General features: G+C 63.7%; 1 protein-coding gene across 1 annotated transcript; it reads right to left on the bottom strand.

The window, feature by feature from the left end:
* Positions 1 to 1079: 1079 nt before the first annotated feature.
* Positions 1080 to 27716, bottom strand: COL20A1 (collagen type XX alpha 1 chain). The gene is made up of 33 exons (XM_045886291.1): positions 27635 to 27716; positions 25528 to 25638; positions 22895 to 23038; positions 22603 to 22746; positions 21210 to 21368; positions 20765 to 20884; positions 20121 to 20285; positions 19221 to 19379; positions 18816 to 18985; positions 18417 to 18546; positions 17527 to 17672; positions 17312 to 17435; positions 17011 to 17150; positions 16424 to 16553; positions 15803 to 15945; positions 15508 to 15640; positions 15021 to 15163; positions 14690 to 14819; positions 11062 to 11097; positions 10203 to 10341; positions 8252 to 8394; positions 7937 to 8046; positions 7314 to 7472; positions 7149 to 7226; positions 6501 to 6593; positions 5865 to 5918; positions 4486 to 4539; positions 4313 to 4366; positions 3985 to 4038; positions 3146 to 3217; positions 2420 to 2455; positions 2101 to 2307; positions 1080 to 1157 (listed from the first exon to the last, which is right to left on the bottom strand). Exons 1-33 carry the CDS (start codon positions 27714 to 27716, stop codon positions 1080 to 1082), a joined length of 3840 nt encoding a protein of 1279 aa, XP_045742247.1.

Below are 27716 nucleotides of genomic sequence, written 5' to 3'. Positions count from 1 at the left end.
CACCAGCTGCGCTGTCCAGGCTGCTGGGCGGGAGCAGGGGGGGCCCTGGCAGTGACAAGGCAGGGGGCCGGCCAGTCAGGGTCCCCACAGGGCCCAAGCACGTGGGAGGGGAGCCGGACGTTATGACATTAGAGAGGGGGCTGCTACTAGGGAGGTGGGGAGCCCCCTGAGACTGGCCAAACCCAACGCCTGGCTGGGCCCAGGAGGTCAGTGTTTGAGGAGGTGCTGGGCACCGCGTTCAAAGCACCCCCCCCACCGGTAGCTCAGAGTGCAGCTGAGAAACCGCGTCCTGGGCACAGAGTCACGTGGTAACAGGGTGACGGCGGGGTGGGGGTCCTCGAAGCCATGGGAGGATGGTAGCTTCTCTCTGAGGGCCAGGGGTGGGGAGCCTTGGACTCCACTTGGCAGGGATGGACTCTGGGCCCTGGGGACACCCCTCCCTGTAGTGAGCAACCCCCTGCCTTGGTGAGCATGCTGCAGTTTATCCGAGCGTAGAAAACAGTACAAAAGAAAGGCTCCCCACCGCCCTCCTTCCACTCCCAGGTCCCTCCCGCACTCGCTCCTCCTGCCGGCACAGCCGGTCTCGGTGCCCAGAGTCCGGGGAGGGGTGCAGGGTCACTGTGGGCAGCACGGGAACCGTCCTGGCAGGAGAGAAGGGTGGGCAGGTCTGAGCCAGACCACAGCAGCCCAGCCTGCCTGGCACCATGGACCCGAGCCCCCCAGGTCTCAGTGTGTCCAGCAGAGCCATGAGCCTGCAGCAGGCTCTCCTCCTCAGGGCGCTGCTCCCACATGCCTCCTGCCCTGGTCCCTTTACCCGCCCGGGTCAGGTGCCCGCGGTGGTGTGCCCTGGTCTCCCCTCCTGACATGCTCGCCCCGGCCGGTGTCTCCCTGGGCTCTCCTGGCTTCCCCACATCTGCCCACAGGCTTGTGAGGTTCCCCCAAGGCCCATGAACCCCCCCATTCCTTCATCCCAACCAGCCAGGAGGCCCTGCTCTTCGGCGCCCGCACTCTCTGTCCATGCTGCACCCCCACTTCACAGCTGCCCCTCGGGGCTCCCCTCCCCACAGGTGGGGGCTCACCTATTCTTCCCGGGGGTCCCGGAGGCTCGCTTCCTTTAGGCTGAGGGCTGCCCATGTGACTGAGGGCTCTGGGCTCGCCTGAGCAGAAGGAGGACATGGTCAAACGAAGAGGTGCGGAAAGTGATGCTTTCCTTTCCCTTCTCAGGGACCCTGGTCTGACTGACGGGAAGGTGGATGCCCGAGCCCCAAACAGACACCAGCTGTTGGCTCCGCCGCCAAGTCGGGGAGGCTCGGTGGGGGGGTCCTCATGACAGCCTTGTCAAACCTCAAAGGCCATGTCTGGGGAACTGTGATGGGCCATGGTGGGCAGGGGTTCCCATGAGTGAGGCCCGCTCCCCTAACCCAATGCACAGCCCAGGGGTGAGGCAGGACCCCTCCCTGCCCACAGCACAGTGCCCCAGCCCCACCCCCTCCTTTCTCCCCAATCCAGGCCCATGAGCTCTGTCTCCCCTAATAGCCTCCCATCCATCTTACCACCTGAGCCGTGACCAGCACTGCAGCCCCAGTCAGATGGAGGGACCAGGACAAGGTCATCAGACCAAGCCTCCTGGGGCATCGGGCATGCGAACATGCGGGGAGGAGGATGGGGGAGGGGACGGCAGGACAGCAAAGGACCCTAATCTTGGGCATCCTGGGAGAGTGGGGAAGGGGCCCCTTTGAGGACCCCAGGAAGCCAGGCAGTGTCCAGTCCTGCCTAAGTGACCTCTGTGTGGGCTTGGGGGCCCGGGGAGGGTGGGGAGCCCAGTACCTGGAGAGGAGCTGCAGGGCCCCTAGACCCTCCCCACAGGGCCAGTACCTCTGTTCGCAGGGCGGGGGCCAACATCTCCCCCTTCTCCAGGGAGCCAGGCTTCACTGAGTGTGTCAGGGTGCCTGGGGGCCTCCCAGACGGGCCTGGGGGGCCTGGCGCTCTCACGGAGAAAGGAGTGGAACTTCAGCACATGACCTGGGGGTTGGGGTGGAGGGGGCATCAGCAGGGTGGGGCACGGGGCACAGGGGCCCCCACATGCCTTCCCCCCCTTACTCCATGGTGCATGGCCAAGGAGAATGGCCGGGCCAGGCTGGGACTGCTAGTGACGAGGGGCCCAGGCTGCTGTGAGCACAGAGGCTGCACGGGGGGCACGGGAGGCTCTGGGGTCCTCACGAGGAAGCTACACCACTCACTCTGGATGGCAGACTCGCAGGCCTGGCTCAGGAGCTGGTAGATGGTGGCCAGGGACTGTGGCTCGCCCTGCAAGGGAGGATGGGCCATGTGGCCACGTTCCATGACCAGCGGCACGAGGGCCAGTGCCTCCCCCATGCTCCCAAGGAAGTGACTGGACCCCAGACAGGGGCCTACTCACCTTCTCTCCTCGCTCCCCTTTGGGTCCTGGCAGCCCCTGCAGTGGAGGAAAAGGGGAAAAGCAGGTCAGGACAGAGAAGTAAACCGACAGCAGAGGAGACGTGCCTGGACCCCATCCTGGCTCCCTTCTGGGCGGAGTGAGTGCTGCATGCCAGGCCCGGGGTCAGCTCCCCTCTGGGCAGGTGAGGGCCACGTGCCAGGCCTGGGGTTGGGGTCGGCATCTCCTGACTCTGCTCCTGGTGGGGGTGGGGGTGGGGGTGGGGGTGGGGGCGGGGGTCCCACCCATCTGGCAGGAGGTAGATCAGGCAAGGCAGAGCCTGATCCTAGGGAGCTGGCTGCAGGGAGTCCCCAGTGGACAAAGGGTCTGCCACTAGCAAGCCAGCCAGCCGGGGAGGCAGAAGCCCGCCAGGCCTGTACGGAGTGCGTCCGCGCCCCTGGGCCTGCCTTCCTCCCCGTCCCCAGCTGGAGCCCCCTCCTTGGCTTGTCGGCCCAGGTCTGCCCCCACACCCTGGAGCCCACAGCCCCACCGTCTGTGCCCCACCTGTCCTGGGTCTGGGGTCTGGCAGGGGCAGCCCTGGGCTCCCTCTGCTCTGGTGAGCCCCAAACCCAAGCTCTTTACAGGCCTGGCTTTACAAAGTGGCCTGATCGGTCGGGAGGGAGGAATTTGCTCACATATGCTCCCTGCCTCCCTACTCCTGGGGAGCTGGTAGGTGCGAAGGGGACTTACCGTGGGCCCCACGGCCCCTGGGGGTCCTCTCTCCCCACCGGTGCCCCTGGCCCCCGCCGTGCCCTGGAAGCCCTGCAGAGGTGTGGAGGGGCGGTTGGCTGCAGGCCCTGGACAACGAGGCCCCTCCTCCCTCCCACCCTGGCTCCCTGTGGTCTGGGTCCCTGTGGCCTTGGACCCACACCAGATCCTTCACTCCTCCCAGCCTCCCGCAGGCTGCGCCTTATTGCCCACTTCGGGGCCGGTCCAGGCCCCGTATGCAGGGCAGAGCCCTGCCCGCCCCACCCCTCAGCTCTGATTCTTCACTAAAACATCCCCCACCCCCGGCTCTGTTCCAGCCATCCTGAGTGTGACCACGGTCCTCCCCCCAGCCCCCGCCCCCGGCCCCGGGCCCCTGGCGGCCTCTTGTGGGACAGGCACCTGGCCGAGGCCACCTTGGGTGCCCCCCAACTCAGAGCAGCATGGACCTGGTTGGATGGGGAGGGCAGGTGCTTCTGAGTGAGGCAGCCGAGAGGGAGAAGGGGGCCCAGGTCACGTCCTGTAGCCAGCCTCACCCCTCCACCCTCCCCGGGCAGGCCCGGCAGCCCGGGCACTTTGCCGCCACGTGGATCTCGCACAGGGGTGCCTGGGGCTGTCCAACCTGCCCAGGGGAGGCTGGAAAGACCCTCCCACAGTGTGTGACAAGCCTCTGGGCACAGGGCACTCGCACACGCAGCGGAGCTCTGCAGGGTTCCAGCCCAGGAGGAGAGGCCTCCCCGGGTCACCTCCTCTAGCTGTGGCCTGTGTTGTGTTCAGCCCTGAGTAGGTGGTGGGAGGAGCCTCGCAGGGCAGGTGGTACCTACCCTCGGGCCTGGAGGTCCAGGCAGGCCAGCGCTCCCCTCCAGGCCTCGCATTCCCTGAGGGCAAAGGAAGGGGCAAGCTGGGGTGGGGAGGGGGCCCGGCACCCCTACATGCCCTCCCGTGGATGCCCACGTAGCCGCCACGAGCAGAGAGGCAGTGACCCGTCCCTGCGAACCTGTGCGGCATTCTGAGAGCCCATGAAGCCAGCCCAGCTCAGGGCCCGCCTCCCCGCCCCGGGGAAGTGACAACCCCCCCCCCCCCCGCCACTGGCCAGGCCACCGCCCCCTCAGCCTCTGTCCAAGACCCTCCCGTGGCAGCCTTCTCTCCCACCTTTGGTCCCTGGAGGCCGACCTTCCCGGGGGCTCCCTGGTGACCGGGATGGCCCTAGAAGAGAACAGAGATGGCTGGCCAGGCTGAGGCCAAGGTCTGAAGCAGAGGAGACCCATGTCCCCAGCCCACGCCCTCCCTGCCCACGTGCCCTGAGTGGAGTCTGATCCCACTACCTGCAAGCCCGGGAGCCCATGGTCCCCTTTCTCTCCTTTGACCCCTGGCGGACCCTGGAGAGGAAAGAGACTCAGCGGCTAGTCTGTCCCAGAGGACGGGGGAGGGGCAGCATGGAGGAGGGGGACGGGAGGCAGCACCTACCACAGGTCCCTGCACGGTTCGGCCCTGGGTCCCTGGCGACCCCTGCTGACCTCCAGGACCCTCAGGCCCCATCTGTCCAGGTGGCCCAGGCTCCCCCTGCAGATGCAGGTGGGGGAGGAGCTGAGAGGGCCCGAGGGGCCCTCCAGCAGCCCCTCCCTCGGTCCTGTCCTCAGTGGCCCTCCTGGCCCTCCGGCTGACTTTGGTACCAGACCAGGGCTTGTGCAGAGACGTCTTCACCTTCCCTGCCCACCCCGGGAGGGGTCCTGCTGAGACCCTCTCTACTGCCGGGAACAGACCTCGGCCGCGGCTCCAGGTCACGGAGCCCGGGCCTGCTCTCCCTTCCCAACCCGGAGGCGTGCAGAAACCACCGTGGCAGAGCCGACCCAGGCAGGCCAGTCACAGACTCAGCCTCGCTGGAGCTTTCTCCCAAATCTCTAAGGGACAGGGGACACCCGCTATTTCCACCGCTTGGGATTTTGGGGGGCGGGGGGATGAGAGAATGCCTTCAGGCAATCTTTGTGAATCGAGCATATCAATGTACCGAACTCTGTAAAGAAAACTGCAGACATTCTCATGTGTGAATATCAGTGAGCAAATCCTCAGTAGGACGTTGGCAGACAGAGCCCAGCCGCACATCACGTGGGTGGGAGGTACCCAGTTTATGCAAGAGAGCAGTTCAGGATTCAGGAAGACACTAAGATCATTCACCAAACTAACAGCTCCAGGAAGAAAAATTATTTGGCTGTGTCCAAAGCAGCAAATCTTACTTAATATCCACACTTGAGTTTTTAAATCTAAGAGCGCACGGACATGGCGATCACACAACCCAACGCATCCATCTCTGCTCCCAAGCCTGCTCCGCACAAACACTGGTGTGGCAAACGTGGTCACAACTCACATGTGTGGCTGATTTCCATAAAGTATACTGCGCTCCCAAGAATTAGTAAGAAAAGTACCCAGGGGAAAGCGTTCAAAGGACATTTGTCCAACAAGAAAATTCCAGCAACTTCCACAGGGTGTTGAAGCTGCTTTAGGAGAAAAGCCAGTTAAGACGGTGTCAACACAGTTCACCTGTCAGAGTGCTTATGGTCAGAGACGAGATGAGATTTGCAATTTCTGGGGTGGGGTGGGAAGCTGGCCACTCCCTGGGGAGGGCACCTTGCTTCTAGTTGTGGGGCTCACTCCTGCATTCTAATGAAAGGTAGGGTCCAGCCCCGTGGGACTCCCCCTTACTCACCCTGGGCCCTGGGAAGCCCTGCTCTCCTGGGGCTCCGATCCTTCCAGGGAGGCCCTGCAAGGGCACGGTCAGGGCTCAGCGCCGTCCACCCGAGGGCCCCACAGCATTGCCCTGGACTGCAGTCCCCAAGTTTCGGTGGAGAAGGGGAAGGGTCTTTCGGGGCAAGAGAATCCTAGCCCATCCTTCCCTCCCACAACCTCTTGGTAGAGCAGACTCCTGTTCCGGCAGGTCCTGGTTCAAATCCTGGCCCCTGTCTGGCGTGGACCGCCGAGCATTCCCACTGCAGGCCCCGCCCCATGGGGGGTCCAGGGCCTGGAGAGCCGCCTCCCAGGCCCCACAGCGAGTACCCAGGACAGAGGCCACCCACGTGGCTGACTCGCCACACCCACTGGCCACCCCCAGCACAGGGCCGCACTCCCACCGGGATATTGGGGATATGCTGGATCCCCAGACAGGGGTCAGCCCAGGGGAGGGCAGCTGCAGGGGGTGGGGAGGAGAGGCTGGGTGGATGAGGCAGCTGGGGGACGCAGGAGCACGTCCCATCTTGGAGGCAGGCTGGGACAGCTGCTCAGTGCTGTGGCAGCAGGATGTTGCCGGGAGCCTGGGTCACCCCAGGGGAGGAGAGGATGGACTCACCGGAGGTCCTTGGGGCCCCGGGGGCCCAGGGGTCTGCGAAGAACAGGTGCAGGCGGAAGCGGAAGGGAAGGCAGGGCAGGTCTCTCCATCCTTCTGGGGGAAAGGAGACCCCACTCATTAAGTGGCCCCCTAGCTGCTCTCATCTGACCTAGAGCTCCGAGTGGCCACAGACACCTGGGTTCCAGGACGCCTGGGAGGCTGGGAATGAGGGGCAAGGACCCCACCCTGGGTGCCACCCCCCAGGCTGCCCCGCCCAGGCTGTCTTCCAGTCCCTCTGGGGCGTGGCCAAGCCCGGTGTGGGTACAGCGTGAGGAACCCTGCCCACACCCATAGGGTGCGGAGGCCGCCCGAGTCTGGCCGTCCCTCTGGCTTCGCCGGATGAGCGCCTTCCTGGCCTGCTGTGCCCACCCCAGCTGTGCCCACAGAAAAAGGCTGCGGCCACCCCTGCCGCTGGGACTTCCTGACATGCTCCAGCCTGCCTGGCCCCCAGGGCCTCCGGGACACTTGCATCCGGCTGCCCAGGGCTCCGGCCCTGGCCCAGAGGCCACCTCCTCCAGGAAGCCTGTCTTGATCTCTGCCACACCGTGATGGTGGACATGCTGTCCGCCCCCAGACTCTGGGACCCGCGGCAGGCGCTAGGCCACGCACCGCCGCAGGGAGCTCGCAGCACACGTCTTCCTCTGCCCAGGACTCGCTGCACACGATCTGCAGCATCTGCAGCTGGAACTATGACACAGAGCAGGGTCGGCCAGACGAGGCTGCGGCTCTGCGGCCCCCTCCGGCCCAGCCCAGCGGGACCAGGCCCGTGCTCACTGTGGCTGAGCTGCTCCAGGGGCCCCGGGCCTTGGCCAACCTCCCCAGCATCACGAAGCCCGCGGCAGGCGGGCTGCCCGCCTCCCCGATGGGCCTCTCGGCCACCTTCCGGCAGTCCACGTAGAGTCTGACCCTGGAGCGGCCCACAGCCACGTGCACCTGCCGGACACCAGAAAGGTTCCCCCGCAGCCCCAGCGAGGGTGGGCACCCGCCTGTGCCCACAAGGCCAGGCCACCAGCGGGGCCCAGCACCTGGGGGTCAGGATCCTAACCCCACCCCAGGTCTCACGAGGCCTCAGTTTCCCCTTTATAGAGTAGACCAAATCACACCTGTTGCAGACCCCTCCCAGGGATTTGTGGGACCCAGGAAGGGCTGGATGCTCTTTGACCCAAATGAAGGCCTCTGTCTAGAGGGGACCGTGGGGCAGAGGCTCGGACAGGCCAACGTGACTTTCAAGGAAAAGGGGGGGGAGCGGGGGTGGGGCGGGGAGAGCCGGTGTGTGACGGGTTGGGAGGTAGGCACGTCTTGCGGGTCCTGTGTGTGGGGGGGGTCTGCTCCAGAACTTGGGGAGCGGGGGCGGGTCTCGAGGGGCGCACTTCAGTCTTTCAGGAACCTTCCAGGACCTTGTGGAAGCTTCCAAAGAATATCCTCCTCACTTCAGGCAGGTCAAAGGTGACCTCTTGCAAGGTGGCCCTGGGGTCGTGGTTGAAGTAGGTCAGAGACTTCCTGCCAGCTGCAGGGGAGGGGTGGGAGCACGTGAGACTCCCAGGGCAGAACGGGGTGGCCCCACGGTCGGGCAGCATGCAAATGCACCCCAAGCCTCAGGGGCCCGAGCTGTGGACGCCTCTCGCTGAGCCTGGGGCATCCCCGGCCTGGCCCGGACGCAGACCTCCTCAGGACCCACGGACCTGGGCCCACCACCCTCCCTGTGGACTGACCGTCCAGCAGGACCCCCAGGACGGGCTGGAAGTCCTCAGCCGTCATCTGCCACAACGCGAAGCTCTCGCGGGGGGTCTCGGGCAGCACACGCAGCAGGAAGACCACCGTGTACTCTGGTGGGGGGGCAGCCAGCTGGAGGCCACTGTTAGAGCACAGGCGGGGGGCGACTGCAGGCCTGGGACGGGGTGGGGTCCCGCCATCCCCCAGAACCACGGGACTGCAGGGCGGGGGTCCACCACCAAGCTGGGCCTCTCGTGCCTCCATTCCCCAGCAGTAACACTGGGTATGTGAGGGACAGAAGCGCCCCCAGGCTGGTGCGGATTCAGCGAGACATGCTCTGTGGCTGGGACCGAAGGCCACCCCACCACAGCCTGTGTTCACGACACTCCTGGGCAGGGTCCTCCAAGACCCCATCCTCCAGGGGCTCTGCGGGGGCGGAAGGGGGCAGGTCATGGGGGCCTGGCAGGAGGGTCTCTGGGCCTGTGTCCTGGGGTCAGGAGCCCACAAGCCCACAGGCAGCTCTGCCCTCGGGAGTTGCTCCCACGGACCCGAGCTTGCTGGAGTGCTCAGAGTGGGCAGGCGGGGGGTCTGTGCCAGTGCCCACTGGGGCATGCTGAAGGGTGGGAAGGTCAGGGAACAGGGTGTTAGGTCACCCAACAACAGTGTTCCTAAAGGCCTACAGCCTCGCTCTTTGCCCTTTATTTGCTCTTAGGATAACCAAGAGCCCCAAAGACCCAGACCTGACCATTCCTGTGGTTCTCTAAGCAAACTGACCCCAGGGCCTTGGCACGGGCTGCTCCTTCCTCAGTGCCCTTCCCTTTCCCTATTGTCTCCCTGGTGGCCCTTACTTGTCTGCCACTTCCCTGGGGAGCCTTTCTGACCCCAACACAGGGAGGGACCCCTCTGCTTTTAGCAACCCAGAACCCCTCTGTGGCAGCTACCACGGTGGGGGGACACTTGTGCTGGGTGGCCTCGCCTGGGGTGGCTGATCACATCTGGAGCGGGGGCCACACCAGCAGAACCGTCGACAGCGAGGGCCTGGGAAAGTCTGCGCTTGCAGAGCCGCCATCGTGTGGCCGCCATCCAGGGAGGGTAGACCTCAGGGCCCCAGACGCTCAGAGCAGCCCGCCCCGATAAAGAACCCCAGATTCAAGCTTGGCCGGGAGGAAGGGGCCTCCGAGAAAGAGACCGGCTTCAGCCACCCACATGCACAGGGAGACCCGTCACCACCTGTTACGTTAACATAGGAGCAGGTTGGGCTGGACGGGAGGAAGAGGACGGTGAAGGAGCTGTGAGCTCAGACGGGAGGACGGCGGCGGGCAGAGCGGCACCTGCCGTAGCCACAACCACCACGCCCGCCGTGCCCGTGCTGGGCAGAAAGGCCTGAATCGTAGCAGCGCGCGGGGAGTGCTGTGCAGTGATCTGCTTCGTACTTTTCAAACTCCCAGCACAAAGCATGTGACCGTGCTGATAACGAGCAGCATCTTAACTCAAGGAAGGATTATGCGTATCACAGCTCCCGTTTGATTCAGGATCTCTCCACAAACAAGGCCGGGCGCTTGTGAGCTGCTGGGAGCCCCCAGCCTTGCTCACGGCGGGTCACCGGGTGGCGCCTGCGGAGCACTCGGCTGCTTGCAGATTTGCCTGACCCACGCCCACCGGGACGTGGGAGTTCTCAAGGGACACAAGCTTCTATGCAGAAGTCTGCAAGTCTGATCAATGCTGGGGCCACGTGGGAAAAGGACCTGCACGTGGCCTTGCTCCACCCACGCAAGATTTATTCATCTGTAAAACCCCACCTGCTCAGGGGAGTCCCTGGTCGGCTCTGGGGGCTTGAACCTGCCACAGCCCCCCCCAGGGGGGCTCGGGGGACATCACAGGGAGGATGTGGCCACCCACCCCTGCTCTGCAGCTGCCCCTCTGGGGCCCAGTCCACCCCCGGCCCCCCACCTGGCCCGGCGGGTCAGCTGAGCATCCTTAAAGAGCGTGAAGGTCCTGGCACAGCTGAACGCCGCGCGCTCCATGGCAACACCACGGATGGAAGCGTACTCCTTCTCCACCAGGCCGAAGGCCGCCATGAGGTCGAAGCCTGTGTGGCCACGGCAGCAACGAAAGGGTGATCAGAGACTCGAGGTGAGGGAGGGAGGCAGGGGCAGGGGCAGAGAGGAGCCGCACAGGACGCGCGCAGACGGGAAGACGGTGACCATGAAGACTACTGACGGACGCACACTCAGAACCTGCAGGTGGGTGGGAGTCGGGCGCCCGGGGCCCCCCACCGCGCTCCAGGGGGTGACCCCACCACACCCGGTAGCGGCCAGGGTGCCCAGCAGCCGGCCACAGCACCCGCCCCGACTCAGCGGGCTCAAGGCGTGTGCATCTCCTCTGACGTTAGGGGCACCGCCCCCGCTCCGGGCAGATCTCCCACTCACAGGTCAGCCCCGTGTCGGGGAGCGTCCCCATGTGACCCCCGGCCCTGGCCCCTCACCCAGCTCCCGGTTATCAGAGAGCCTGCAGGAAGCCGTACAGGACCCAGGGCCCCAGCCTCGTCTCCGCATGGCCATGTCCCAGCTGTGACCGCGACAGAGACGTGAGAATAAAGGCCCGGCCAGCCTCATGGGGAACCCCTTACGAAGGTGAGAGTCCTGCCTGACCGCCTCTACCGACCCCGTGACCCTGGTGCCCTGTCACTGCCCCTTCATGGCGGGTGGGGGTCCCAGGCCACCTTCCCCGGGAGGACGCAACAGGAGGAGGAGGAGGGACAGGTGGGGGATGGCGAGGGAGCTCAGCTGTCACACGGTGGGGGGCCTACCTGGGAGGGGGCCGTCGGGGCTGAGGGCGGGGCACGCTGCTGGGAGGCAAAGGGAGTCCGGGTCAGGGCGAGGGTCCTCGCCTCCACCTGGGGCCCCTCATGGCCAGGTGCCCTGCCCTCAAGTCTACGGTGCCTTGGAGTCATGTCCCCATCCACACACGCTTGCTGGTCTCCAGGCTTGTGGTCCCCACACCTCAGGGACGGCATGGGGAAGGGACAGGGACGGTGTCCTTCTCCCCCGGGGACAGTGCCTGGCCAGGGGTGCTCCCATTGGGTGCCGCACCCCAACACTGGACACCCAACGTGTCCCAGGTGGCAAGGCCAGGGAGATGCGTGGCTGTGGGGACACGCTAACCTGGGGCGTGTGCTGACCTGGCCTGGCCATGCAGCCTTACTCCATGGCCAGGTGCACAGGAGGTGCTCTGAAGCTGTCCATGGGCTGGTGAGGGCACCACGGAGGAGGGAGGCCCCCATGCCCAGGGGCACTCAAGCCAAAAACTAGATGACCCCGTGGAGGGACACAGAGGGAAGCTGGAGTGGCCGAGCTGAATGGCCTCTGAGGGTCCTCTGCTCTGAGCGTCTGTGATTTTCCAAGAAAACCAGCATACAGCCACGAACAGAATCAGCAGGATCCTCTCTGCTGGGCCCTGGCCTGTGGGTGGCAGTCCCCCAGGGACCATGGATGTCCTGTCCATGAGCTTGGTGCATCGAGGGAGGCCAGCCTGGGCCTCCCTAAGTAGTCTCCCTGTGACCCTTGCCTGCCCTGTCTGTGATCTGCATTCGGCTGGCCCAGGATTCCCACCGGGCTGGACGTCTGCCCTGACCTCCTGGATGCAGATATAGAATTATGAGCCCATTCCGCAGCTCTGAGCCCCTGCAGGCAAGGCTCCAGCCAGAAGCCCCCAGCCGCACCAACCTGCACCCGTTTTATTGGACTAATCTGGTCTTAACCCTGGGTTTAGTGGTTGCACTGCTCAATGGGGAAGGTTTCAGTGAAAACCCCAATCTCCTTCTGCTAGCTCCGCAGGGCTGGGCCGTGTGCCGAGCATAACAGACAGCACATCCTGCTGGCAGGACCCCAGCTGAATAGGCCCCCAAGGTTCTAGGCTTCCGGATGCCTGGCTCAGTCTGGGGTCCTGCTGGGGCCTGGATGGGTGTGAGGGTCTGGCTGGGGTCTGGCTTGGTGTGAGGGTCTGGGGTCCAGCTGGGGTCTGGCTGGGTGTGAGGGTCTGGGGGTCCAGCTGAGGTCTGCCTGGGAGTAAGGGTCTGGGGGTCCAGCTGGGGTCTGGCTGGGAATGAGGGTCTGGGGTCTGGCTGAGGTCTGGCTGGGTGTGAGGGTCTGGGGTCTGCCTGGGAGTGAGGGCCTGGGGGTCCAGCTGGGGTCTGGCTGGGAATGAGGGTCTGGGGTCTGGCTGAGGTCTGGCTGGGAGTGAGGGTCTGGGGTCTGGCTGGGAGTGAGGGTCTGGGGGTCCAGCTGGGGTCTGGATGGGAGTGAGGGTCTGAGGTCTGGCTGAGGTCTGGCTGGGTGTGAGGGTCTGGGGTCTGCCTGGGAGTGAGGGTCTGGGGGTCCAGCTGGGGTCTGGATGGGAGTGAGGGTCTGGGGTCTGGCTGGGAGTGAGGGTCTGGGGGTCCAGCTGGGGTCTGGATGGGAGTGAGGGTCTGGGGTCTGGCTGGGAGTGAGGGTCTGGGGGTCCAGCTGGGGTCTGGATGGGAGTGAGGGTCTGGGGTCTGGCTGGGGGTCCAGCTGGGGTCTGGCTGGGAGTGAGGGTCTGGGGTCTGGCTGGGAGTGAGGGTCTGGGGTCTGGCTGGGAGTGAGGGTCTGGGGTCTGGCTGGGAGTGAGGGTCTGGGGTCTGGCTGGGAGTGAGGGTCTGGGGGTCCAGGTGGGGTCCGGATGGGAGTGAGGGTCTGGGGTCTGGCTGAGGTCTGGCTGGGAGTGAGGGTCTGGGGGTCCAGCTGGGGTCTGGCTGGGAGTGAGGGTCTGGGGGTCCAGCTGAGGTCTGGCTGGGTGTGAGGGTCTGGGGTCTGGCTGGGGGTCCAGCTGGGGTCTGGATGGGAGTGAGGGTCTGGGGTCTGGCTGGGAGTGAGGGTCTGGGGGTCCAGGTGGGGTCCGGATGGGAGTGAGGGTCTGGGGTCTGGCTGGGAGTAAGGGTCTGGGGGTCCAGGTGGGGTCTGGATGGGAGTGAGGGTCTGGGGTCTGGCTGAGGTCTGGCTGGGTGTGAGGGTCTGGGGTCTGGCTGGGGGTCCAGCTGAGGTCTGGCTGGGTGTGAGGGTCTGGGGTCTGCCTGGGAGTGAGGGTCTGGGGGTCCAGCTGGGGTCTGGATGGGAGTGAGGGTCTGGGGTCTGGCTGAGGTCTGGATGGGAGTGAGGGTCTGGGGTCTGGCTGGGAGTGAGGGTCTGGGGTCTGGTTGGGGGCCCAGCTGGGGTCTGGATGGGAGTGAGGGTCTGGGGTCTGGCTGGGTCTGGCTGGGTGTGAGGGTCTGGGGTCTGGCTGGGAGTGAGGGTCTGGGGTCTGGCTGGGAGTAAGGGTCTGGGGTCCAGGTGGGGTCTAGATGGGAGTGAGGGTCTGGGGTCTGGCTGAGGTCTGGCTGGGAGTGAGGGTCTGGGGGTCCAGCTGGGGTCTGCCTGGGAGTAAGGGTCTGGGGGTCCAGGTGGGGTCCGGATGGGAGTGAGGGTCTGGGGTCCGGCTGAGGTCTGGCTGGGGGTGAGGGTCTGGGGTCCAGGTGGGGTCTGGCTGGGAGTGAGGGTCTGGGGGTCCAGCTGGGGTCTGGCTGGGAATGAGGGTCTGGGGTCTGGCTGAGGTCTGGCTGGGTGTGAAGGTCTGGGGTCTGGCTGGGAGTGAGGGTCTGGGGGTCCAGCTGGGGTCTGGATGGGAGTGAGGGTCTGGGGTCTGGCTGGGAGTGAGGGTCTGGGGGTCCAGCTGGGGTCTGGCTGGGAGTGAGGGTCTGGGGGTCCAGCTGAGGTCTGGCTGGGTGTGAGGGTCTGGGGTCTGGCTGGGGGTCCAGCTGGGGTCTGGCTGGGAGTGAGGGTCTTGGGTCTGGCTGGGAGTGAGGGTCTGGGGGTCCAGCTGGGGTCTGCCTGGGAGTAAGGGTCTGGGGGTCCAGGTGGGGTCTGGATGGGAGTGAGGGTCTGGGTCTGGCTGAGGTCTGGCTGGGTGTGAGGGTCTGGGGTCTGGCTGGGGGTCCAGCTGAGGTCTGGCTGGGTGTGAGGGTCTGGGGTCTGCCTGGGAGTGAGGGTCTGGGGGTCCAGCTGGGGTCTGGCTGGGAGTGAGGGTCTGGGGGTCCAGCTGGGGTCTGCCTGGGAGTGAGGGTCTGAGGTCTGGCTGAGGTCTGGCTGGGAGTGAGGGTCTGGGGTCTGGCTGGGAGTAAGGGTCTGGGGGTCCAGCTGGGGTCTGGATGGGCATGAGGGTCTGGGGTCTGGCTGAGGTCTGGCTGGGTGTGAGGGTCTGGGGTCTGGCTGGGAGTGAGGGTCTGGGGGTCCAGCTGGGGTCTGGATGAGAGTGAGGGTCTGGGGTCTGGCTGGGTCTGGCTGGGTGTGAGGGTCTGGGGTCTGGCTGGGGGTCCAGCTGAGGTCCGGCTGGGTGTGAGGGTCTGGGGTCTGGCTGGGTCTGGGGGTCTTGGTGCCACTCACCCGTCTGGCCTGTGGCCGACACTGGCATACTCTCCCCTGCTCCATAGACTGCCGAGACCAGGACCCTGTATTTCGTGGCTGCCAGCAGGTCGGGGAGCGTCACGTGGCTGCTGGGCCCTGGGACAGAGATCTGGGAGGGGGGACACAGTCACCTAACCCTCCCTCCCCCTGAGCATCTTTGCTCATTTGGGCATCTCTGCTCTCATTTGTTTGTGTCCTGCCGGGGAAGACACGCCCCCCTCAGCAGACAGGGTGGGCCGTGCCTCCCCGACGGTGCCCGGGACCTAGGGGCCCATGAGGGGCATGGCCTCCCCGCTCCTCCAAGACCCACCGACTTCTCGGATCCCGAGCCCGAGGCCAGCACGTAGGTGAGCCGGTAGCGGAGGACGTGGCCGCGTGGGGGGGTCCAGCTGACCCGCAGGCTGCTGGGTGACTCGGAAGCCAGGGCCAGGTTGGAGGGTGGGCTCCGGAGTGCTGTGAGGCAGGTACCCCCATGAGCACCTGGGGGCTCAGAGAGGGCGGCCCGCAGGGTGGCCAACATGTCCTCCCACCACGTCCTGCTGCCCCTGGCCTCAGCACGACGGGGCCACTGCCACAGGCCAGCCCCAGGAGAGCCTAGAGGATACACAGTGACGTGAAACCTCGGTCCCCCCTGGGAACACCTGCCGGTGTGGGGGGGTCTGGGGAGAGCCTGTGGACCCCGCACTCAGGCCAGAGGGCCAGGGACTCAGGGAGCTGTCTACGGCTCTGGAGTCTGGGGTCCCTCTGGGCTGTCCCTGCTCCTCACGCAGCTGAGGGGCGGAGCAGGGGTCACCTACCGGGGGTGTAGCGGAGGGACACTGGGTCGCTGCGGGCCCCGTCCCTGTAGTAGGCCAGGATGGTGATCTCATACTCCAAGTGGCTTCGGAAGCCAGGCAGGACCGCCATGCCCAGGTTCCCTGGGACAGAGATCTGCAGAGAAAAGGGACAGGCGTGCGCCCTGCAGACAGGTGTCCTTGTGCAGGCTCTGCCCACAGGCTGCAGGGAGGCGGGTGCCCCGGGATGAAGCGCCAGGGTCTGAGCTCTCCCGGAGCTGGGGGGCAGGAGGGTGGTCTTCCTCTCCCCACACCACACCTCACGGGCCTTCCCGTCTCCCAGGGGGGTCCACTTGATCTGGTAGACGAGCACTCCAGAAGCCGCGGCGGCCGCCCACTCCAGCTGGACCTCGTCCCCAGGGAGCTCTGTCACCGAGAGCTGGCTCGGGCTGGGGACCTTCCCTGGAGACAGAGCAGGGACACTGAGGCTGGGGCGGCAGGGCCTGGACAAGCAACAGCCCTGAGGAAGTGGCCGCTGTGCCCCACTGGGGCTCATGGGGGCCCCACACGCCCCCGCCCTGGGCGACTCGCCAGAGACCCGCCCCTGTGCGCATGAAGGTTTCACTGTTGCAGGACCACACTTGGGGGTGGCTGCCCATGGCGGGGCAGAGGGGACCTTAGACCCCACACAACAGCCATGCCATTCCTCCCCTTTCCCAGTGCCTGGCTGCAGGCTGGGCACGGGCCCTGCTTCTTGAGGTGCCCCGGGTCACGCCCTCCAGGGCCCCATGCCCCGCATCACATGTGTCCGGTTATATGTGCACCCACCTAGCTCAGCACTGCGCGTGGCAGCACCTGGGCCGACGTGTTTAGCTTGAACCATCCATCGGGGGAGGGATGAAGCCAGCCTGGGGACCCCACCCTAACCTCAGCCACTCACGTGTGGTCAGGCGGCCGGTCAGCGTGGAGGAACCGCCCGCAGGGTAGAGGCAGGTGACGCGGACAGAATACGTGGTGGAGGAGGAGAGAGGGCCCAGAGTGGCTGAGGTGGCGTTCCCAGGGGTCTCCACCTGCAAGGCGGACAGGCACATGGGTGCAGGCCTGGAGCCAACTCCCCAGGCCAGGGAGGGGTCAGCCCCTGGCAGGAAGGAGACCCTGGCCTGGGATGTACACTGGAGGGGGTACCCACCCCACGTGTGGGGCCTCCCGGGCCCTCGCCCGCCCCCACCCCCTCTCTCAAAGAGCCCGGCTCACAAGCCCCGTGCCCTGCACCCTGCATCACAGATGTCATTTATGTGTATTTGTCTGATTCCTAGCTTCACACCTGTGCCTTCCCTGCCCCTGCAGACTGGGGCCCCCAAAGGCCGGGATGGAGTCAGCTCCACAGCAGGCCAAAGCTGGTGCCTGGGGGCTCTCCCAACACCCAACAGCTGTGAACGCAGGGTGTGGGGGGCTGGGGGTGCTGGCCCCTGTGTTCACCTCATCCCCGCTGGACCCCAGGTCCCCCAGTGGCCCAGGCTCTCTCACCTGCCCGGAGTGGCTGCCCTCACTGGAGACAAAGCTGACCCTGAACAGGCGCACGGGCCTCGGGATGCCCTCCCAGAACACGCGGGCTGAGTCGTGACTCACATCCGAGAAGCCGAGGTGTCTGGGGGGCGCCAGGGTGGCTGTGGAACACATTGTAGCCTCAGGGACCAGCCAGTGCCCTCTCCCTAACTGGTTAGGGGCCACCAGAGGGGTCTGGGATTCCCCACCTGGTGGAGGGCTGAGAGGAGCCAGAGCGGGGCATTTGCCCCAGGGGCAGCAGCCTGTGGGGCGGGGCACTCACCGGTCCTGGCACGGATGCCCCGGGCCTCGCTGGCCTCTGTCCCTTGCAAGCTCTGCACCCAGACATCATAGTCTGTGCCAGGCTCCAGGCCGTCCAGCAGCGCCTCTGGCTGTCCCACCCTCACCTGCAGGGGTGTGGCACTCGTGCTGGCCCCTGCCCACCCCACCTGCCCCCGGATCACCCTCCTCTGCCTTCCCTCCCAACTGGCCTCAAACCTCTCTGCCCTCCTCCTGGCCCCGGAGGAAGGCCGGCAAGCATCGCACGAGGTACTGTGTGGCCCCAGCCGAGGGCCGCCAGGTCAGGCGGATGGTTCTGGGGGTCACGGCAGCCAGGGTCAGGGCCTGGGGCGCAGGCAGAGGTGCTGGGGGAGGGGGGACACTTTAGGAATGCAGCACCTTGCAGAGAGCACACACACCGGGGGGCCTCGCTCAAATGACAAAGGGCCCAGGTAAGTGCAGACCCTGTGGAGGGTCTCAGTGGAGACAGAGGTGGGAGGGTGGGGGACGCCCCACAGGCCAGTCTGACCCAGCCAGACTTCATTTCGGGCTGGGTTTCCAGCTGACAGCTCTGGGGGAACACAGCCACCTGTGGGTTTCTGGTTAAGGCTACCTGCCCTGAGTGTGGGGGTGCCATGTCCTCAGGTTAGAAACCCCACAGGAAGCCACGTATCGTGTGGCCCAGAAATGGCAAATCCATGCAGACAGATGAAGACTGGGGATTGACAGGGGCTGGGGGGCTGGGGGCAGCGGGGGTGCAGAGCTTGTCTCCCGGTGAGGATGATACTCCACAGTCGACCGCAGACACACCGGGGACTAGACTGACTGCTGAGTCTCACACTAACAGATGAGTTGCACGACGTGGGGATTATGTCTCAAGAAAGCTGTTGAAGGGGCTCATGGCAGGCCAGAGAGGGCGAGAGCCCCACAAAGGCTTGAGCAGCTCAGAAGAGGACACCGAGGGTCAGAGAGGCCCAGCGACCGGGCCTTGGTCCCACAGCAGGTGGGCTGAGACCAGGCCAGCCTCGGCACCACCCCTGCTGGCGGGAGGCTCCAGGGAGGCTATGGATAGGGTAGCCCCAGCCCCGGCCCGGCTCCACCCCACCCACCTGTGGTCACAAGGCCCCGCAGGCCCTGGCCGACCCCGGCCTTGCCAACAGGGAACACAGACACCAAGTACTCGGTGCCGGCCATCAGGCTGTGAAGCTCCGCGGACGAGGTGGGCCCCTCCACCACCACCTAGAACAGGAACCACAGCAGAGCCCGCGGGGTGGGCGCAGGGGTGGGGAGTGCAGAGGTGCAGGGGGTGCAGGGCGCAGGGGTGCGGGGCGGGGACAGGATCCGCTCTGCTGGGGCTGAGGTCAGTCCTCGCCTCCCACGGTGACCTTGGCCACCAAGCAGCCATGGGAGGCGTGAGCAGCACGCACACTCCCTCTCTCCCCTCGGCTCGCGGGCCACGGCCGGGGCCCTTCCTCCATGACGCCGCGTCACGTGCAGCCCTGACTCACCTCCCGCGGGGTGCCACCCCCGGAAGGCCGCCACGTGATCAGATACTTGAGCGGCAGCTGGGGGGCTGGGGTCCAGGACAGGTGGACGCTGGAAGAGGTCACCTGGGTCACAACCAGGCTGGTGGGAGTGCAGGCGGTGTCCGGGGCTGGGGTGGCAGCGGCCGGTGTACCTGGGTGCGAGGGACGGTCAGGGGCCCAGCAGGCAGCCTGCGTTAGCGGTGCTACCTGCTCTCCCCGGTGGCCACTTCCAGGAGGGCAGGTGTCCCCCAGCTGCAGACACCCTCAGAGCCCTGAGAGCCGAGGGGCGTGGGGCTCAGGGCGTCCCATCCAGGGGCCACAAGCGCCCCCTCCCTTTGCCCAGAGTGGCCGGGCGGGGCCGCAGCCAGCAAGGGTGACCCCGCTCACCAGGGCCCCGGCTCCCGCCCTGCACCTTCTGGCAGATGAGGCGGCTGAGCAAGCCTGCCAAGGTGCCGAGCTGCGGGAAGTCCTGCACGTTGTGGACGGTGATGTCCAGCGGCGGGGACGCCAGGAGCTGCAGCTCAGCCTCATCCGCGTTCTTCACGCCTGCTCACAGGGGAGGGCGGTGAGGACGCACCTGACCCCACCCACCCAGCGCTGTTGTCCCATCCTACAATCACGACCACAGGCCCCCGGCCTGAGTCACCCAGTGGTCTGCGGGGGCCTTCCCAAGCCCTGTACCCAAGATCCCACGGGCCCCGGAACCGCGTCACCTGACAGGGCCCCCGAGAGATGGCGACTGGGCGCTGGTACAGGAGGGCTGGGCTCCCAAAGGCCCCTTGCAGGCTGTGCTGGGGTCTCTATGGAGTTTGGGGCCAGGGGGGAGGCCAGTGTGCTTTCCTCAGAGTCCCACGCACCCCCAGACCTACTCGTGAACCCGGGGCCTGGGATAAAACCATGATACAATGGGATCTGGGCACCAAGGAGGTACTCTGCCCCCAAGAGCCCTCAGATCTGCAGTTCCCTTCCCAAGGGACAGAGATAAGAAGTGACTGGTGAAGTGAGCAGAACGAGGTCACGGGGGCGCCAGGGCCTGTGACAAGGTGCATGGGGCACACGCAGAGGGGGAACATCCACACATGGCACTGAGAACTCGGGGCTTTGCTCGGGAACCCCACATCGTGTCCCCCGTCCGAACGCCCATGGGTGCTCAGCTCCTCGGAGCAGGGACGGGTCCTCCCTGTGGCACAGACGCCACAGGACCCCCAGCCCCGGGGCAAAGAAGTGGGAGTGCAAACTGCCCCCCGCGGCCGTGAGAACCCCAGCCGAGGGCCGGGGGCTGCTCACCCACAGCAAAGACGGCAACACCCAGGTCCTTGAGGACATGGCCAGCAGCACGGACATCATCCTGGGATTTGCCGTCCGTCACTAGGATCACCACCTTGGCCGCCTCTGGACGGGTTCCCGCTCCGGGCTTCAGGTTCTGCTCCCACACGTGAGTCAGGGCCAGGCCTTGCGCAATCGAGAATCAAGGGCGTGCGGCCCCACGCGCCCCTCCTGGCGCCCTCCCTGCCCGATCCCACTCCACCGGCTGGACCCCAGCACAGGGCCCACTGAGTCAGTCCCGGCCCCGCCAGGCTGGGGGCTCCAGAGGCAGGGACCACCGCGAGACCCGGGGCTCTGCCTGCGGGAGACGCTCCTTGGGGGCTGCTTCCACTCGCGGCCCCTCCTGGAAGCTTCTACCCATCAGAGGAGCCGCTCGCTTCTAGGAAGACAGCCTGATGGAAAGCCCTGTTTTCGTCAAAGATAATTAAGGGGCAACCTGCTCTTTACGAAGGTGTGAATCAGGCTTAGCACCCACATCACACTCGGCTTGATTTACATACGGGTTTTCAAGTCTGGGAGGCTGACCTGCGGGATGGAGCCGGGGCTTCGGGACAGAGACCTGGACAGACCCCCCAAGGGTGGGGTCACTGGGGGCCCAGGCACACCTGTGAACGTGTTTCCCCCTCTGTAGCGGAGGCTGCGGACAGCTGTCACCACCTCCTCCTTGGTGCGGAAGGCGCTGAGGTCCCACTCGGTCTGGGGGTCTCCACTGTACTGAGTCAGGCCTGGGCGGGGGGCAGGTGCTCGGCTGAGCCGCCCACCCAACACACAGCCTCACTGGGACACCAGGGAGGGCACACGTTTACACACGGACAGTCACCAGAACGTCCCCCAGCCCCTGTGGGAGCCCCCAACTGCCTGGCTGGGCGGGGGGGTCAGTGGGTTGGCGGCCAGTGATACCGATTGGCAGGGCTGTCCTTCGGTTTCCCCAGGAGGCTCCGTGCCTCCTCTCCGACTTCCCGTTTCTCAGAGTTGGGCCTCCCGTGGGTGCTGGTAGGACTAGTGGGGACGCCTGGCAGCAGGGCCACAGGGCAGGGGGCTGGTACCTACCGACTTGGACTTTATTTGGCCCAATTTCAAAGGGCTCGATGACGCTGGCCAGGAAATCTTTGACCTGCTGGAAATGACCGTGGCCAATACTCCAGGACCCGTCCACCAGGAAGATCATGTCCACGGGTGTGGGGGGTGTGCAGCGGAACTGGGGGCTAGCTGGGTGGGGAGGGAGGGAGGTGAGGAGCTGGGCCAGGCCCACACCACTGCAGGAGCCCCCATCCGCTCCAGGTTGGGCTCCAGCCCCCCAGGTCTCCTTCCCTGGGGTTGGTGGAGGGTGAGGGGTCACGGGGCTCTGGCCTCAAGTGTGGCAGGTGGCCACGTCTTGGGGGCCCTCACTGGACTCAGAAAACCCCACGTGAGCCCTGGTTCATCGTGTCAACGCTTTGAGTGCCCCCAGGGAGGGTTAATGAGACTCCCAGGCGCGTCTGCCTTGCAGTGACCTCGGCAGGGCCAGTCCCTGTGTGTGGTTGTCAATGTGGGGGCCAGTGGGCAGAGGCTAGCCAAGGGGGTGTTGACTGGGGGGGCGGTCAGCATGGTTGGCAGCTCTGGGCTGAGGCCTCGCTGGCTGGGGTGGTGGCTTGTCCTGATGACCTAGGAGCTCTTTGGACACAAAGCCATTGCCTGGGTCTGGGGCTCCCCGAGAGTCTATACTGTCAGTGCCTCCAGGCCAAGCCCCAGACCCAGGACAGGCCCCTCATGAGGATTCCTGGGTAGCGTGAGTGCAAGGAGACCCCCATCTAATGGGCACAGCCCTGCCCTCAAAGCCTTGTGTTGTTGGGGAGACCGTCCTGGCAGACCCCAAGTCCAATGGGGGACAGTGAGGGCGAGAGAGGGGACGTGTCCCTCTGAGGAAGGAGATACCTCTTTCCATCCCAAGTGTGATTGATGGGGAGACAAAGTCAGAGACATCCCGGGTCTGGGGGAGGAGGCATGGCCGATAGAAATGTCACACCTGTCTGCCCTGCCCTGGGTCACGCAGCCCCTACCCCGAAAGCCCACAGAGGCTGGTGCCCTGGTGGTTTTACCCAACTTCTCCATCGTTCCCGCAGAGCCCCGGGCCTGGCTCTGCCTCTCCAGGTTTGTGGTGGGCTGAGAAGGGGCCTTGTCCCCTGAGCCCCTGGGTGGGCGCTGCTCCTCGCCAAGCAGTCCTGCGGAGGTCACAGTTGTGTCACCTCTCACCTGCCACACTCAGACTGGGCAGCAAGGGGCACTGGGGCCCAAGCGCACCCCCAGTGGGGGACCTGCCCCCGTGAGCCTGGGTGAATGCAGGAGAGCAGCCAGCATGCTCAAGGAGAAGCTGGAATGTGAGGTCAGGCATGAGGAAGAGCATCCCGGCCACATGAAGAGCAAACCTTGGAAGGTGACTTACCCTCACCCGACTCTGCACCACCAGGAGTGGGCGGGTCTTGGCTTGGGGACAAGGCAACTCGGGGCTCAGGGTCTGGGCTCCCCACGTGGGAAGGCATGGGCTCCACGGCTGCCTCCAGCGGCATCCGGCCACTCCTGCTCACAGAGTGACTCTTCAGATCCTCAACTGCAGAAAGATGCGAGGGGCTGTCAGGGTCCCCCACCCTGAGGTGGGAGCAGGGCCTGGGGGGCTGCATGGGGAGGGGGGCCACAGCTCCTTTCCACACACACACCCACTCTGAGGCTGGGTTCCTTGTACAGGATTATGGACTTACTCACAAACTCCTGCTGTGCCAGCAGGGCATTCCCTGAGCTGGTGAGCTCGAAGATCTGCACGGTGTAGCCCTTGGAGGGGCTCAAGCCCCCCACCGTGGCCTTGGGGGTCTTGGTGGTCAACATCACCTCCTGTTCCGCATCCCCTGGGGTGGGGGTGGGGAGAGAGATTGAGACAACCAAGGTGGGCAGGTGTGTGTCTATGCACATGCGTGTGTGCGAGCATGTCACAGAGTGGGTAAATACTCTCGACATCTAAAATTTAAAAAGATTACCCGAAACTGCTAGTCCAAATTGCCTCTGTCAGAAACAAACACAATTTTTTTTCTGAAGTAAGACAGTGTTACATAAGGTCATAAATTATTTCCATAAGTTTTCACAACAGCTGGCATTCAATGAAGGGCAATCAGGTGTACAAGGAACAAGAGGAAGTGACAGAAAGTTAAGAGAAACAACAGACAATAGGAAGAGACCCACGGATTTTCCAGACAATGGAGTCAAGGGGCTTTAAATTAATTATACTAACTAGTCTGAAGACTTAGAGATAAGCCTATGAATTTGGGTATCAAACTAGAAACAATAAAAAGGAAATTCTAGAATGTAAAAACCAAATGGACATTTTCCAAATGGAAATTCTGGAATGGAAAAACAAAAAACTGAAGTTAGGAATTCAAAGAATGACTTAACAGCTTCTTACACATAAATGAAGAGATAAATAGTGGAATACAGATCAGGATAGAAAACACAGAATTAAGAATGGAGAAATAGGATGCCTGGGTAGCTCAGTGGGTTAAGCGTCTGCCTTCGGCTCAGGTCATGGTCCCAGGGTCCTGGGATCGAGTCCCGCATCAGGCTCCCTGCTCAGTGGGGAGCCTGCTTCTCTCTCTGCCTCTGCTGCTCCCCCTGCTCGTGCTCTCTCTCAAATAAATGAAACCTTAAAAAAATAAATTGAAGATTACTTGAGACCTAGGAACCACATAAAGTGTGTGGATTCTGTTGGGATCTCAATTCAAAGAAATTAAGTGTAAAAAATATTTATCAGACAAGTTGGAAGATGAGAACACAACAAAACATTTAATGGTAGCTCTGAAATATTTTCACTTTTTAGGCATGCTAGTTGACTGGAGTTATTTCTGAGTCCTTCCCTTTACTAAAATATTTATAGACAGAATTATATGATTATACGATGTCTTGGATTTGCTTTAAAATAATGCAATATATAGAAGGGGTTGGAGACAGAGGTCACACAATAGTGGCCATATGTTGATAACTGTCAAAGCTACATCATGGGAACATGAAGCTTCATTACACTATGGTCAATCTCTTCTTTTGCAGGTGTTTAAATTTTTCCATAAAAATTGAGTTTCAAAGAGGATAAGGAGAGAAAAAATACACACACATATATATAACAAGTATAACAAAAAGAAAACATAGGAAAATGATAGATTTAAATCCAAATATGTCAGTAATTTCATTAAATGTAAATGGAAAAAAATGTTTCTATTAAAAGGCAAAGATTGTCACATTGGACGAACACCACGGGATCACGTGCTCCTTAGAAGGTGCACCTACGGTGCCAGGTGAGGGAAGGCTGAGTAGATGATGTCATGCAGGCACGCCCAGTGGAGCCAGCAGCCCTGGCTGCGGAGGGGGCGTAAGGGAAACCTGACGAGAGAGAACGGGAGCACTGCACAGCAGGAAAGCTCTGTCCAGTAAGAAGATGGAAAGATCTAGACTTGTGTGCACCTGAAACATGGCCTCAACATACAAAGCAAAATTTGGTGAGACAAGCAGAGGAAGACATTTCTAGCATGGTGGGGATTTAAGATGCTTCTCTCCGTGACTAATAGGATAAGTAGCCCAAAAAATTAACAAAAATAAAAAAGATTTAAAAAATAGGATAAGTAAATTTGGCTTAATCAAAATATCAGAAAACTGCCCCCAAGTCAGAAAGGGGGTTATTCTTGGTGGCAGAGACAGAATGGTGATGGGGAAGGGGCCTGAGTGGGGCTGGGGGAGCACCTTCCCACTCTGGGAGGGGAGCTCAGGCTCATTGGCTTTCTGCCAATTTCTGGAACTACGCACTCCTGTTTGCGGGCTTTTCTGTGGGTGTCAAACCTCAATTTTTGAAAAGTTTTCTTTTTCTTTTTATTTGGGTGGGGGGAGCAGCAGAAGGAGAAGGAGAGCATCTCAAGCAGACTCCATGCCCAGTGGAGCCTCACATGGGGCTTGAACTCATGACCCTGAGATCAGACCTGAGCCAAAATCGAGCTGGACGCTTGGCCGACTGAGTGACCCAGATGCCCCGATTGCTGAAAACTTTTTAAGACGAGCAGCCAGCACCACGCTGGGGGTGCTCGTGGCCTCCCTCCTGTAAAATGTGAGTTAATCCTGCCCATCAGATGCCAGCTCGCTGGCGTGCAGAGTTCTGAAAGGGATCCAAGCTCGAGGAGGGAGTCCTTGTTTCTTCTAAAGGCACTGACTGCGCCGTCGGCATGAGCTGGAGGTGGGGATGGGACTTCATAGGACTTATTCCCCTGCTCCCGTTCCCGCGGTACTTCCCCACCACTCACAACATGGGTGCTGGGATGGAGGAGCTGGGCACAGACCAGCACGCCGGCCGCCGGCCCCTTACCTGCCCTGGGCTTCAGCTGTACCAGGTAGCCGAGGCTGCCCCCTTCCGACTCCCTCCACTTCATCTGCAGCTGGTCTTCGGGCAGCACAGCCAGCCTCAGGCGGCTGCTCGCTGGGGGGACACGACCGGTGGTCAGGACTGACCCTGGACAGCACCCAGCAGCTGTGGGGGCCCAGCAGAGGGACACAGGAGAACCTGAGGCCCCGTCTGGGGCTGAAGGGGGACCGGGCCCTCCGAGGGTCCCAGGGGCGAGGGCCACCTGGGAGGTCCAGTGAGGAGACTGCCCCCACCCAGGGAGGCCTGCCCCGCTCTGTGAGGGGCGCCCCCCACCCTGCCAGCTGGGGCCCAGGCAAGCATCCAGGATCAGTAGGAACAGCCCCACTGGCGACCAGCAGCGTGGAGCCCACGTGGCCCCTGCCCCGGGGCCTGGAGCCACCTCATTTCCCCAGCAGAGTCTACACAGCGCTGTGGGGTCCGTGGCCATCCTGGGAGGAGGAGGAGGGGCAGTAAAGGACTGAGGCCTGGGATACGGCCTGGCCTCCCGGGGAAGCTTCCGGAAGCTCTGTGGCAGGGGTGGCTATTTTTGGAAAAGGGGGACAGAGATGGGCTTCTTCTGGCTGCCCCATGAGAGCTGGGGCACGGGAGAAGGGCAGGGGTGGGGGGCGCCCAGGGCAGACACAATGAGCAACGGCTCACAGGGAGAAGCAGCTGGACTGGGCCTCCGGATGTGCCCAGCGGCTCCCGGGAGCACCAGGCTGAAAGGCAGGAATGCCTGATGGGGGAGCTATGAAAAGCCATTTGTGAGCGGGACCCCCCCAACTCCCGCTCATGAAGGGCCCTCTGTGTCTCGTGGTGCCTCTGACACGTTGGGGGAGACATTCCCAGCTGCCTTCGGGATCTGCATGTCAGGGGGCCTTGGTGGGGCATGGGGCAGACAGTGGGGGGCCTGCCAGTGGGAAACCCCCCAGGAGCGCCCCCTCACCAGGGTCACCCCCGGGGCAGGCAGCCCGGACATGTGGGCCCCCACCCACCCTTCCCTCCTCGGGACCGGGAGACCCAGGGCTGCCCAGAGTCCGCAGGGACCCTGCCGAATGCGGAGCTCAGTGTGTCCGTGGGCTCACTAGTGACTTGGCCCCACTGTGGCGTGATCCTGTCAGGGCCACGGGGACCCAGGGACACGCCTGATGACGGCGGCCAGTCTGCATGCCAAACCAGCACTGAGGAAGAGCGGTCGGCAGACCCGTGCCTCCCTCCACGCGAGGGGTGGCCGTGTGGCATGCCCCTCTACCACACACGCATTCTCAACAGGGACCGTGAGTCAAACACAGCGAGACTCGGGCAGTCGCCCAGGAGGGTCAGCTTCAACCAGTGAGGAGGCAGGTCTCCTGCCCTCACAGGAGTCGCCGGGAGCCGCCCAGGCCGGCGGCAAAGCCAGGGCGTCAGCAGCCGCAGACTGGCCTTCCCAGAATCAGTCCAAGCCGGCCCCCTTCGTGGGGAGCTCGGCAAGGACGTCCACCACGTTCCGCACTGCGTCCCTTCTGGGGTATTCCAAAGACACGGAGATGAGTGTCACTCCCAAAGGGAAGCGATCAGACTGGGTCACAAGACGTTGTGGGGAGAGCCGGGCAGCCTTGTGTTCTCCCTGTGCCTGACAGTGAGCAGGGAAAGGACCAGAAGCAGGAGCAGAGGGCAGCAAACGGTGCTCTCCTTGGGGGGACAGGAGGGAAAGGGGGTTTCCCTCCTTACTCTAGACTTGGGCTGTTTGGAAGTTTTACATTGTAGAGGTGTCCTGAAATAATTCAAAATAAAGCATGAATGTAAGACAGAGCTCAGGGCCAAGCGTGTCAGTAACTGTCAGAGAGCACGCGACAGCCTCCCCGCGCTGGGCTGACGGCAAGGCCGAAGGTCCCGCAAAAAGCCGCGGGTGGTGCTTTGGGCAGAGGACACAGGTGGCCTCTGGTGTCCTGTCTTTCCTCCTCGAGCACGCCTTCAACCTGAACAACAGCTCCCGGCGGAGCGTCAGGAGTGGAGGCAGAGGCCCCTCGGAGTGGGTGGGTCGGGCACGGACCGGCGCCACATTCCCAGGAAGCACCACCGGTGTCCTTACCTTGTCCCTGGCCGAGTCCCAGGGAAATACCCAGCCACAGCCACAGCCAGAGCCCGAGGAGGGGGCACACGGGGGCGCTCAT

Source organism: Mirounga angustirostris, unplaced genomic scaffold, assembly GCF_029215605.1.
Source record: "Mirounga angustirostris isolate CCGP_5_RB_7025 unplaced genomic scaffold, mMirAng1.0.hap1 SCAF_10, whole genome shotgun sequence".
NCBI classification, from domain to species: domain Eukaryota; kingdom Metazoa; phylum Chordata; class Mammalia; order Carnivora; family Phocidae; genus Mirounga; species Mirounga angustirostris.
The sequence above is the reverse complement of the archived record's forward strand: the minus strand, read 5'-3'. Positions and strand labels throughout refer to the sequence as shown.